Source organism: Myxine glutinosa, chromosome 12 (genome assembly GCF_964187855.1).
Source record: "Myxine glutinosa chromosome 12, kmMyxGlut1.1, whole genome shotgun sequence".
NCBI classification, from domain to species: domain Eukaryota; kingdom Metazoa; phylum Chordata; class Myxini; order Myxiniformes; family Myxinidae; genus Myxine; species Myxine glutinosa.
Window position 1 is genome coordinate 95,344,723 of NC_136272.1, and position 13,040 is coordinate 95,357,762.

At 41.2% G+C, this 13,040-nt stretch overlaps 1 protein-coding gene across 3 annotated transcripts in view; it reads left to right on the top strand.

The window, feature by feature from the left end:
- Positions 1 to 12,414, top strand: part of LOC137437640 (FRAS1-related extracellular matrix protein 2-like) — a 176,624-nt gene extending 164,210 nt beyond the window's left edge. The window contains exons 20-25 of one of the 3 annotated variants that reach the window (XR_010986565.2): positions 664 to 798; positions 3,760 to 3,886; positions 4,118 to 4,305; positions 5,640 to 5,786; positions 6,134 to 6,263; positions 9,786 to 9,915. Coding sequence is in view for 2 of the 3 variants with exons in the window: in XM_068132114.2 (XP_067988215.2) it covers positions 664 to 798; positions 3,760 to 3,886; positions 4,118 to 4,305; positions 5,640 to 5,786; positions 9,786 to 10,304 (1,116 nt within the window). In the remaining variant the exon portion in view is untranslated. Of the gene's footprint in view, positions 1 to 663; positions 799 to 3,452; positions 3,887 to 4,117; positions 4,306 to 5,639; positions 5,787 to 6,133; positions 6,264 to 9,785 lie in introns of those variants that run through there. The other 2 variants (XM_068132114.2, XM_068132115.2) reach the window with 2 other exon arrangements.
- The last annotated feature ends 626 nt before the right edge of the window (positions 12,415 to 13,040 follow it).

Sequence of the window (13,040 nt, forward strand, 5' to 3'; positions counted from 1 at the left end):
ATGATTCGATTTAAAACCAGACGAGACAAATGGAGCGATATTGGGGTGAGGAAGGTGGAGAGGATTCGAGGATTGAACAGTCAGCAGAAGTTAGGCCGTTACAAGTGGAAAACTGCTCCAGCAAAACAGAGGATAAAAATTAGCTTTGGGGACAAAAGGAAGAAGCTTGTTAGACGATGGGCAAAAGTCACTTCTTTGCTGCACTGCTTCAGGCCCATGTGGTTGCCAACACGTATGACGGATAAAGGCGAGTACATTGGGACATGGTGGGCAAAGTAACTTGATGGTGTAGGATTTTAAAAATCACCTCTCCACCATTTACACTTCCACTTCCTCTTCCTCTCTTCTCCTCCTTTCCCAATTGTTCAGCCACATGCTTATGTCCGCTCGTTTCTCCAACCCGGTCAGTGTGTCACCCGTTTATTATATCCGCCATAATCCTCTTCCACAAGTCGAAACCTTGTACACAATAAAATATATCACTTCCCGAAGAACCGGACTGCTGTTCCTATAAGGAAGGCGGTTCCTATATCTCCACATTGTGCAATTAGTTGCATAATTGCATGCCATTTTCTTCTCGTGCTCGTTAATCCAATATTTGAAGCATTTTATATGGCTGTATGATAAACTCTGTGTTTTTGATACACCACCCATAACCGTCAGGTGCGCGATTATTCTGGAGCGTACACGGTGAAGCTTATTCCGTGCACTCCAGCACCCAGCCGAGGCTACAGCTGGCCCGTTGTGTGTGAACCTCATGAACTGCTAACCTTCCACTTGGACATCCGCTTCCAACAGGTTGGGAACATCCGCTTCCAACTATGATGAAGCTTGCATGTACCTTTAATCACAAAATGGAGTTTGACGTGGTAAATCAATGGTCATTGCATTTGGTCTGGTAGGATTTAGAGCAGAAAAGTCTCTGGAGAAATTACTAGCAAAAACATGATGGTTCAAATTTTACCTGGACTGGTTTTTTTTTTTCCTTTCTCTCTCTCTCTTTTTTTCTCTGCAAGACTGAGGCTCATTGAAGAGCAAGATCGAATTGGCAATGGGGTAGCGGGGCAACGATTGGGCACAATTAGCAAGAAAGGAAGAGAGGAGGTTGAAACACTGAAACCAGCAAGTAGGAGTGTTTGGTTAGGAAGGGTTATTGTGGGGTAAGGAAGACATGGCTAACTAGATGGTATTCATAAAATACTTACCCTGCGCAGTCAACCTGTTGCGAGCCAACTCTTCTGTTTTGAACATTTTTTTTCTTTGATCCAATATGGCTGCCAGACCACGTGAGCGATGACATCATAAATTTATATTCTCTAATATAATTGTTGCGTAGATTACGCTCAATAAATTTCAAACTGATCAGACTAAGTGTTGTCCCTGTCAAATTATGACGTCATAATTAAGGCACCAATGACGTCATCGTTAGCAACACATTCCCCAATGAGATTGAGATTGCAGAATGAGATTGAGGCACCAATGAGATTGCAGACCCTCACCAGGATGTGCTTTAGTGGTTTTTAAGGCTTTTGTGTTGAAACAAATATGGCGGCCGAACCACGTGACCGATGACGTCATCATTATTATGTTTTTCTCCACCAATTTATTCCTAGATGACGGTCAAGAAATTTCATCTTGATCAGATGAAGTTTTGTTCTTGTCGAATTATGACGTTATAATGGAGGCACCTATGACATCATCATTAACATATCTTATTCTCCATGGGGAGCACTTGACAATAAGCCATGTTTCAAATGTTTGCGTTGATCGGTTTCGGAGATATGGAGATGTAAGATTTTTCCAAGCTGGCGTCCGTACCATGTAACCTATGATGTCATAAGTATGAATAAAAATTCTACAGGCGGAGGCACTCCTATGGTAAAATGTCGTGTCAATCGGACACGAGCTTTGCGAGCGCAGGGTAAAAATGGGTGGGTGACATGAGGCGGCGGTGCACTGCCTGCTTGGAAGGAAGAGGAGGGAAGAGTGAGAAAGAATGGTGCCTGGAAGGTAGTTCCATAAATGAGAGAAGCAAGGAACAAAGCAGTTGAGTGCAGTTGGCCTGGATTTTAAAAGGTGGTAGGTATGGTAGGTTAACTTTAGAGGCAATTTGCATTTCTAGTGTCGTAACGAGTACCCATAACCATGCATTTCCCGCTTTGATAATCGGGCTGAAAATCAAGATGGTGGCGAGTGAGATCACAAAGAGGGTGGAACGACAAATAATTTCCCCGCCTTCGAATATTAAAATATTAAATAATAATTTTCGATGCGATTTAATAATTTTAATATTTTAAAAATAATTATAATAATTATTAATTTTAATAGATCATTTTAATTTTAATAGATTTAATAATTTTTTAATAATTATTAATTTTAATAGATAATTTTAATTTTAATAGATTTAATATTTTTAAAATAATTATAATAATTATTAATTTTAATAGATAATTTTAATTTTAATAGATTTAATAATTATAATAATTATTAATTTTAATAGATAATTTTAATTTTAATAGATTTAATATTTTTTAAATAATTATAATAATTATTAATTTTAATAGATAATTTTAATTTTAATAGATTTAATAATTTTTTAATAATTATAATGATTATTAATTTTAATAGATAATTTTAATTTTAATAGATTTAATAATTTTTTCGATGTGAATAATTTTCGATTTAATATTTTCGATGAATATTAAATAATTAAATTTGTTGATAAATATTAATTTAATTTTCGATGATAATTTTCGAATCGATGATTTAGATTTTCGATTAAATAATAAACTTTAATTTTCGAATATTAAATAATAAAATCCCCCCCCCCCCACCCTCCACATTCGCATGCCTCCTCCCCCCAAGCCCTCTCCCTCCCACAGATCTCCCAATGTCCTTGTTCTCTGTTGTTGTACTTATGTGCTTCCCTCTCTCTCCCCCATCTTGTCTCCCGCTCCCTTTATTGTATGTTTTGTGTGTCCATTTTTTTAATTTGTTGTGTGATTGATTACACAAGCCTCGATCTTGTATACAAAAAAAAAAGAAAATGCTGAAAAGTCTGAACATTGATGACATCAAGCATGTTTACATTTACATACTATCAGCTGCACAGTGTGGCGATGATTGCCAGACAAGGTTATCCCTAAAAGCCTAAATATTCCCCCCAAAAAGTCAAAGTAAAATATGAAGCCCATTACACCGGTGAAGCATTGCCATTCTGCCTTTTCTTGAGTTTTATGCAAAACCCTCACGAGCTTTCACGAGCCTCGATTCAGTATTTAAAAAAAAAAAAAAAAAAAAAACCAGGCCCTTCCTATAGCACGGGCGAGCTGTATACGGCAAGACTACAATGTGTGTACGCCAGACCATTTATATCTGTAGAATCTCTCTGCTGGACATACAATCTGGTTTCAAACCAATTGCACTCTGTCTTTGCCCACTGCCCATGGCAGAGCATGGTGTGGCAGCTGTTTCTTTCTCATGCATCGCCGCAGGGATGCATAATTGTGTCTAATGAAGAATGAAGAGCGTATGGCTTGCGGAGACGCCCGAGACAAAAAGCTACGTAAACGCCGTAGAAAAAAACAAAAACATTGTGAATTATTTCTTTATTTATTACTCTGAAGCTGAGCCATCTGTCCCATCATTATTTAATAAGTGGATTTGTTTGGTTTGATCAATTTCATGTACTTTCAGCTTCTTGCTCGATAGTCTATTCAAAGCATTATTTCCATTTCGCTTTGCAATCCCTTTTGCTAGGTCAGTGACCCAGTTGCTGCCAAGTTCAGCTTGAACACTCAGATCTTTCTGCTCAACAACAAGGATCTTTGGCTTTCCAACGGTTCCATGGGTTTCGGGGAAGGCACGGACAAGGCCTTTACCAAAGGTGCACACGATTCAACACCACCAGACATGCAATCACAATGCTATGACTCTCATTAGGCTGCATTTTGGCTTTCAAACAGATTGTGCGCCATTAATATGTTAGGTTCTTAATTGTTAGCATATCCACAAAATGATTGCTGTGTTCCGCTTAACATATGGACATGACTGGTATAGAACGAGAAAGTATCGGGGAAGCGGTGCTTCATCGATGTCCTGATGTGTCAAATTGCAGGTTCCGTCATTTACGGACGAGTGATGGTGGATCCGGTGCAAAACCTCGGCAACTCGTTCATCTGTAACATCGAGAAGGTTTTCCTGTGTACGGGGGCGGATGGCTACGTGCCCAAGTACAATCCTCTCGGCAGGGAGTACGGCTGCCTTGCCAATTCACCGTCCCTGCTTCATCACTTCAAGATACTGGTATGAACTCGAGAGTGGCACACAGTCAGCTGAGGGTATACCTGGAATCTATTCACAATATGGTAGTCTCGGGCCTCACGAATTGAGTCTCCAATCACTATTGAGTTCACCTTGCCTCCCAGGGTCTCTCTCACGCCAATCGGTTTCCCCCATTCTAGGGAGATGTACTTAAATGTGTTTGAGTAAATGTCCAGCAACTACAAAACTCCTCGATCCAGTTACAGGTTTAAAGACTCGAGTTCAGAGGTTATTCTGACTGGAGTCTGACTTGAGAACTACAGGCCAAGTTTGGGCAATATGGAGCAAGGTCTGCATGCGGCGAGAGATCTACAATCCGTCAGGTCTAAAGTGATCCACTGTATGGCAGGATGAGTTGAGCTTCACAGCTGCTTGGATGAAGGATGAGTTGTGTATCAATGGGAAATGTCACACCTCCTTGTTTTGTTTGGTATCTTGATGTTATTGTAATCCTTTATGGAATGGTGTTTGATCTCCTTTTATCTCTCTTATGGGTATTGTGCATTATGTCGTGAGGAATTGGGTCTTTTAATCCTAAGTGCGAGTTTACATCTTCCTATAAAGAAATACTGGTGGTTCGTATGCAGCCTGTGGCTGCTTGGCTGCATCATTTTTTTTCTGGGGGCGTGACCCTATTACCAGTAAAGCTGGTACTCATTTTGCCGACCTCAGAAGGATGACAGACCGAGTCAACCCAGCTGGTGTTAATTCAACAGAATTAAAGGGCCTGTATGTATGTCTGTATGTCCGGTAACTACCTATGTCCGAGAACCTTGGGCTGATGGGTACTACATTTTCAGTGTGTTCTCAGAGTTCATGCTTAGGTTTTCCGCAAAAAAATTTTTTTTTCAATATTCGAATTTTTTTAATTTGGAATTTTTTCGGATTTCTCATAAGTGATATTATTTGGGTTATTTATTTCTCCATTGTGGCAGACCAGTGGGCCGAGAATAGCACTCCCACCCAGAGGGTGGATGTACCCACTAGTACTGTACAAAGAAAACAAATTTCACTTCAAGAAATATGTGGGGCTTGTCACAGGCCAGATCAGGAGAGACAGGCACATTCGCCCCTCCCTGTAGGTCATGAATGAGCCCGCTTGGTTTTATCAATAATTCTCCTGTAACTAGTTTGTTGCGCAGGTGCTTCGAATCCCAATGCCAATTATTGTTGCCCTCAGTCAAAGCACCTTTCCAAATACTGTGTCCGCAAATGATGTTGGGACAAATAAAGGTCAGCAGAGCAAACTTTGCAATGTACAAAAGTACACCATTTTGTGTAGTCTCAGGAGGTTTTGCATACAATCTTTTATCCAGGACAAAGCTCAGCCAGAAATGCAGAGCACAACGTTTTGGAGTGTCCCGTTTAACGCTCACTTGGCAAGTGATGTCCAAGATGCAAAGGCCCTGAACCAGCAAACAGGATCTGATGGATTCCAAATGGACTCAACAGCCTTATTCCAGGTGAATATGCATGTTGCACCTCATCCATGAGCATAATAGCATAAATATAAGTTCTTTATTGGTTGTTGTTATTAAATGTTACAATCACTGCTACTGCTACTACACTTTAATGGTCTCAGTTATTCCCACCTTGAGTGGTTGCCCCAGAACGTTTCTGTCCCTAGTTTTTCACAAACAGGATAACTATGCCTGGTGTTTGATTGAAGATGATTTGCCAGGAATTTGTAAATTATTCAGTGTATCAGCGATAACCCAACAACTCTTCATGAATGATAATATGGGATCTTTAACATCCACCCTAATCCTAACCCTAACCCTAACCCTAACCCTAACCCTAACCGACCCAGTCCTAGCGAACGGATTATCCAGCTTAACATCTTTCCGAAGGCGGCCATGCATCGATATGTCTATCTCGAGACACTGTGGTGATCCTTTATCGCTAGGTCGGGATTTGTACTCAGGCTAGACAGCTCAGAGGTGAGTCTGCACTCCTCTAAATCATCCTGCCAGCCTGAATCCTACTAATATGAATGACTACTGAAATTCCTAAAAACAATTCCTATCCTTCCTAAATATAACCTCGTAATGAAGAGTTGCAATTTTGTTATAAAATTAAGTTTGAGGACCAAAAACATAACACATGACTGCATCAATCGTTATTACAGTTACTGATATGCAAACCCTAAGACCACTTTGCCATATGTATCATTATCCCAGTTTGCTGTGCTCACGAAGAAACCATGAGGTCTTTGGAATTGATCCATCTTTTATGGCAAAATCCGTTCAAAGCTACATGAAATACTGGGCATATCTTGTACAAGTACAACACTTATTATCTTCTTCACACTGTAGATGCTCCCAAAAGTTTCGGATCAAGAAGGTACATACGGGCATACAAACTGCATACTAACCTACCGACTCAGCTTGATCCTGCACCCTCGTGGGGAATATCAAGAAGCAGATGTTTTGAGAGTTTTGGCTGCCAAAGCAGCGGTGAGCTGCTTAATGAACCCAGCATGGAGCAAAGTAATTGTAATAAACAACCCCAAGAAGGATGATGGAAATCTACTCCACTGCGAGAATCATGGGCAGAAAAATACCCAAGGACTCCTATATTATCTCATCGCCCAAGCAAGTGATTCCAAGGACGACAGGGAGGGTTATGGCAATAATGGGATCGGGGTAAGTGGGAGACACTACGGCAATAATTGAAATCACTGACATTTCGTTTGAGTGCGTGTGAGGCCGGTGCACTTCTGCGCATTATCGACTGACTACCTCTTGGCTCATTTTGGTGACGATGTCACACGTGCGGTGCATCACTGCCTCGAGACGCACAAAGTAGTTCATATTTTTTATTTTTTATTTGTATACTGAATCGAGGCTCGTGAAAGAGCTAACATTTATTTCACAAACAAATCAACCAGACAAACTAAATATACAAAAAGAGGGAGCAGAAGACAAGACGGGGAGAGAAGGGGAAGCAAACAACCACAACATTTGAGAGCAGGGAGAAGTGTGGGAGGGAGAGGGCTTGGGGGGAGGAGGCGTGGGAAGGGGGGGGGGGGAGGGGAGAGGTATAAAACACAAGGGGACCGAAATCAGCGGGGGTAGAAAAGATCAAGGTTTTGGATGGGGGAGGATAAGAGATGGTGGTGAACAGCTGTTTTAAAGACCTGAGGGTGGAGTGGGATTGAAGTGAGTGAGGGAGTTTGTTCCAGAGGCGGGAGAAAAGAGGAATGAAGGAGTGAAGGTGAGCAGAAAGTCTTGATTTTGGCAGTTTAACCATAAGAGGGTTGCAGGCAGATCTTGTGCGACCTGTAGGAATATTTGGGGGACAGAGCCCAGAGAGAGCTGGGGGGGCAAGGCCAGAGAGGAGTCGGTAGAAGACGGAAAGACCACCAACCTGCCTGCGGTGAGTGAGTGAAAGGCCCTTGGAGTTAGCTTCATCGCGGAAGATTCCAATGATTCTGAACGCTTTGGTTTCAACAGCGTGAAGACGAGCTAGGTGTGAGGCAGGAGCACCAGACCAGAGGGGAGAGCAGTATTCCATCGAGCTGCGGATGAAAGCCTTATATGTGGTGAGGAGCTCAGGTGTGCCAAGGAAGGACTTCGCACGACGGAGGATGCCCAGACGGCGACTGGCTTTGGAGGCCAGATTTGAAATGTGGTTTTCCCAGGAAAGATCATGGCAGATAGTGAGACCCAAAAACTTGAGTGACAGAACTTCTTGGAGAGGATTATTCAGAAAGTGGATGGGAGGGTTGTCCAGTCGGTCTTTTCGGAGAGACATCGTAAGAGTGTGAGATTTATCAGGATTGAAAGACATATTCCATTTGTTTGGAATATTTTTCTTCATTACCCTCAAAATTTTTGGAAATACTCCTTTAAAATCCAATTTCTGATCAGGAACGTTCAACACTTGACGACTACCAGTTTTGGTAGAAATTTAACGATGACCGCAGATATTCACATCATTATGAATGCAGGCAGAGGTTTCGGTAAAAGGGACTTTTTTTTCTTCTTTTTTTTACTGAGGACTGCCTTAATTAGGTTTTCATCTGATATCTCCTATTATAAGTACTTGAGACAAATGCCATGCTGCATGGTGATGTAAACAACATGCGGCCATTATTAGCGAGATTAATTTTACGGGCAGTGGAGTTAATGAAGGAGATCGTCGTGGGTGTATATCAGAAAAAGAATTAGCTTCATAATATTTCCTTGAGGAAAAGCAGCTTCAAAGGAGAGCAACTCACTGCTTTTTCGTCCAGAGGAAGTCTGTCAACTAGCGTCGGAATGGACTCCGCTTGGCGAAGACAGAAAGCAGGATGCCAGACTATGTTAAAAGCATGGAATGTGTCTAGTGAGGCTGCTCTGACCTTTTGCTTGAGGTTCAGGGGCTATAATCCACTGCTGAGTCAGAAGAATTGAAAGGAACATGTTCGAGCCTGGCTGGAAACTAAATTATTATATTGGTTGTTCACTCGAGGGAATGCAACACATCTTTGACCTTGCTTTATAACAGCCTTTGTACAAGTACAAGCATACTTGAGATGCAGGAAGCTGTTCAGTCCATCATGCCTGACGTATCCACATCGTTTTTAAAATTTATTTAATTACGATATAGGGTCTGGTAGGATACCTGAGAGGTATGTGACCTCGCCTTTGAGTTATCAAGCCTGGGTTTGAATGCCAACACAGCTATAAACCATCATCCTGGAGTTTTGCATGCAGGGCGACGCATCAATGTGTGTCCCGTCCTCCGGGTGACCGTTGAACTGGGTGTTCCGGCTGCAAGCATTATTTAAATTTCCTATGGTGTCCTTCACGAAGAGTATGTGAGTTATCACAGGCTCCCTGACTAAATTTGAAATTCCTGCCACCTTCAGTCGAACGTAAGGCCTGTCGAGGCAATTTCACAATTTTTCAAGTTGTTTAATGTGTAAAATCGACAGTCTTTGTTGCTGAAAGCCTACTCATTTAAAGACTATTTCGACAATATATTTGATATTATTCAGAGGATGTGCTTCACAATGCAAGATCTTCCGCTGACATCAAAACAACACTTATCATCGAATTCGACTCCTCTGGAGACCAAATTCCAGGTGGAAATTGAAAGAAAAACTCTTAGTTGAGAGGCGAGCAATCCCCACTGAGCCATTATTTGGCCCCAAATCCGTTTTTGCAATTGGGGAAAACGAGGGCAATTTTGTTAAAGAGGATGTGTTGATGGCCATACCTGGATGAGAGATGAGATCAGAAATAGTTTATAAAGCCACACAGGGCAACTCAAGACAGAGAAGACATTGTTGAGGTGATTATGTTCAATGTAACTATGAATTAAGTAACCAATCCTATCCTCATGAATAATATCATGAATCATGAATATATCATGAATATATCATGAATGCAATCTCTCCAATGAAGTATTTGCCTCAACCCAAACTTTCCGCCCTTCATGATTCCTGATGCATTCCATGCCCTGTCCTCTTGCAGGTTGAAGCAGGCCGTGAGTGGTACGTCCATGCTGTCTACACAGTGCGAACGCACTCGGCTGCCAACCGTGGCATCGAAAAACGCAGCTTGGACAATATGCATCATTCTGTAGCTGTGGGCCATGTGCGAGCTCCTCGTGATTTCCTCGGTAACACCGTTCCGCAGGAAGTGCAGGACATTGGTGTGGAAGACCAGCGCGGCACCAACATGCAGCATGTGGTCTTAGAAAGGTCTATTCGCAGGGGCTCCGATGTCCAAGAGATGCCATTTCCTCCTGATGGCGTCTCCAAAATCCTACCAGCACAGCAACAGCCATCGGAGGCCATTAGTACCCCTATACTCGTGGCGGTGGCACTTTTGATTATGGCAATCATCGTTACAATAGGCACGGCTGTTGTGATACGTCAGCAGAGAAGAAGGAAAAATGCAGCGGGCGGACATGAGAAGACCAGGAGGGCTGACCAGTCTAAACCGGCCCCAATTCGACGACAAGTCGCTGTGGACAGTACGGAAGTCTAGAAAAAGACATCCTCCAGAATGCTCAATTATCCTTCCAGCCTATGGTGGGTGGTTGGTTTGGATTGTTGACAGTATCCCACATCTGTATCTTTTTCCCAGTACATAACAGTACAAGGGGCCTGATGCAGGTTGTGTAGAAATGGATCCCATTCCATTTTTCCTACTAATGGACCATTCAAATGGAAAGTGCTGATGAGAAAGGTTTTCATTGTTGTTGTTGTTGTTGTTCAAAGGTCATTGTGGGAAAGCCACCGTTGCAGTTTCGCACAATGAAATGGGAAGTGAGGAAGAAATGGAGAAGAGTAGGAAATATTAAATACAAATTAGGAAGAACTACACATCAAACGCCATGCCGAGACTATGGCTCCTGGGAGAATGTTTGGTTTGATTATCGGTGCTACATATGAATGATGCTGTAATAAGCAGAACGCATCAAACCTCTTCAACAAAGTTCACCTCCTTGTCGGAGTGAGTTTGAAAAGCAAGTCCATTTGAGGGATATTAGGTGTTTAGTAACAGACTCTCATCAAGATGAAAATTTTCGAGATTAAATTTGACATTATAATACGAAAAACAAATAAATAATAATAACAAGAACGATGGTGTGCACAGCACGATACTTGCGGAATCCAAATAAACAATACGTTTCCAGGTTTTCATTGGTGAACCAATTCAGTGACCCAATATGCAAATTTCCCAAATGATTGGTAAAAATTTCAGCTTCTGAGTGTAGAATGTGCATTACTTGTTGAAAAAAAAAAGTATAGTCTGTGTTTTGCAAGAAGACTATAGATGTTTTATGGTGTGCATCTAAAAAGGGTGTAAAGTGTCTAAGCTCTAAGGGGTGAAAAGTCGAAGTGTTTCAAAGGATCTATAGGGCTCTATAAGGGTCTAAAGTTCTAAAGGGTATTTTCCAAAAGTAGTTACAGGTCTAAAGGGTCAAAATGTCGAAAGAGAGTCCAAGGCTGAAGGGGTCTAAAGGATGTAAGGATCTTTAGGAGTAGACCAGAATGATCCCATTCCATTGCTCCAGAATGGCAAAACAGACCAATCAATATACTTGTGATTCTTCGATCTCGCAAGTAATAAATTCGATTATAAAAATTCATCTCAGAGACCTTTTGTTTTGAAGCGAGACCACGGCATGACTGCAAAACAAGGTTGAAGCATGCACTTTGTATCCTCCATGTGACGTTGGAGTTGGTGCTAAATAATGACAATACTCATGTGTTGCATATTATATAATGCTCGCACGTGGAAGAAGGAAATGGCATGTGAGTTATTTTCTGTGCATTTCAAACTGTGTACATTTCATTTTTGTTTACAATACCTTAAGTCATTTGTAACGAGAGCAATTTGACTGTCACCAATATGCCTCCTAGTAGTCCCTGCCCGTGCCAATGGGTAGATGCCCTCGTTCACTGTCCTAAAAATAAACAAGTTGGATTTAAATCCCTTCAGCTGTTCTGAAGTATCACATTTTTACCAGACATGATAGGTTTCGTATCGATCGGTGAAGCGGTTTCGGAGAAGGGAATTTTTTTTTTTTAATATCGGCTTTCAACCTAATATGGCTGCCAAACCACGTAACATATGACATCCAAAATGTACACTCTGCATGGAGTAGGGGATCACGTTTGTGAAGTTTCATGTTGGTTGAATAAGGTTGGTTTTTCTATCCAAGATGGCTGCCAAACCACATCACCTATGATGTCATCATTTTCAAACTATATGCAGCAATGGTGTTAGATGACAATTATAAAATTTCACATTGATAAGTTAAGTGGTTTCTGAGATATAATTATTTAATATTTTCCTTCAATCCAATATGGCTGCCCAAACCATGTGACTGATAACATTTTTGTGATCAACTTTTAATCGCCATGCCCATTAGATGACAAACGTAAAGTTTTGAGTCGATCGCTTCAGTAGTTTGGGAGAAGATGTTTTAAAAAAGGTTTTAGGTTAAATACAATATGGCTGCAAAAACCATGTGACCTATGATGTTGTAAGTTTAATATTTCAATACAAGTGGGTCATAGATAATGTGCATGTAATTTCAGATTTTTAGAATAAGGCATTCGATTAAACCATTTATGGTTGGTATACCACTTCACTGATGATGTCATCATTATCATGTTTTTTTCACCATTGGGAGTACTTGCCAATGTGCCAAGTTTCAAATTTTTCCATTCAGCGGTTTCCGAGAAATATTTCTTTCATTATTTCCATTAGATCCAAGATGGCTGCCATACCACGTGGCATATGATTCACAATTATCAGAAAAACATTCTACATGGATGTCGCTCCTACCCTGAAAGTTTCATCTCAACTGGACAAGTTGTTGCTGATAAAAATGAAGTTTAGCCCGTACGGATGGATGGACTTATGTATGTACAGATGGACAGACAACCCAAAAACATAATGCCTACGGCCACTTTCAGGGGCAGAGGCATAACAATTGGAATTGATCACAATCGTGTGTCACCTGCATCATGTCAGAGTGGCGACCTGAAGGGGGGTGGTGATCTTGGCCAAGAGATTCCTTCGGCAGAACCGACGCTCTTGTAGAGAGTACATTGATGGTGATGGTGATGATTATTATGAGACAATGTCACTCTGTCATAATCTATGTTAAATTCCAGGTCAAAATATCCAATTGATATATTGAAATGGAAAAACAAATACGACATTGGAATCATCAGAAAAAACCCAAATAAGCAAAGAGCAAATATG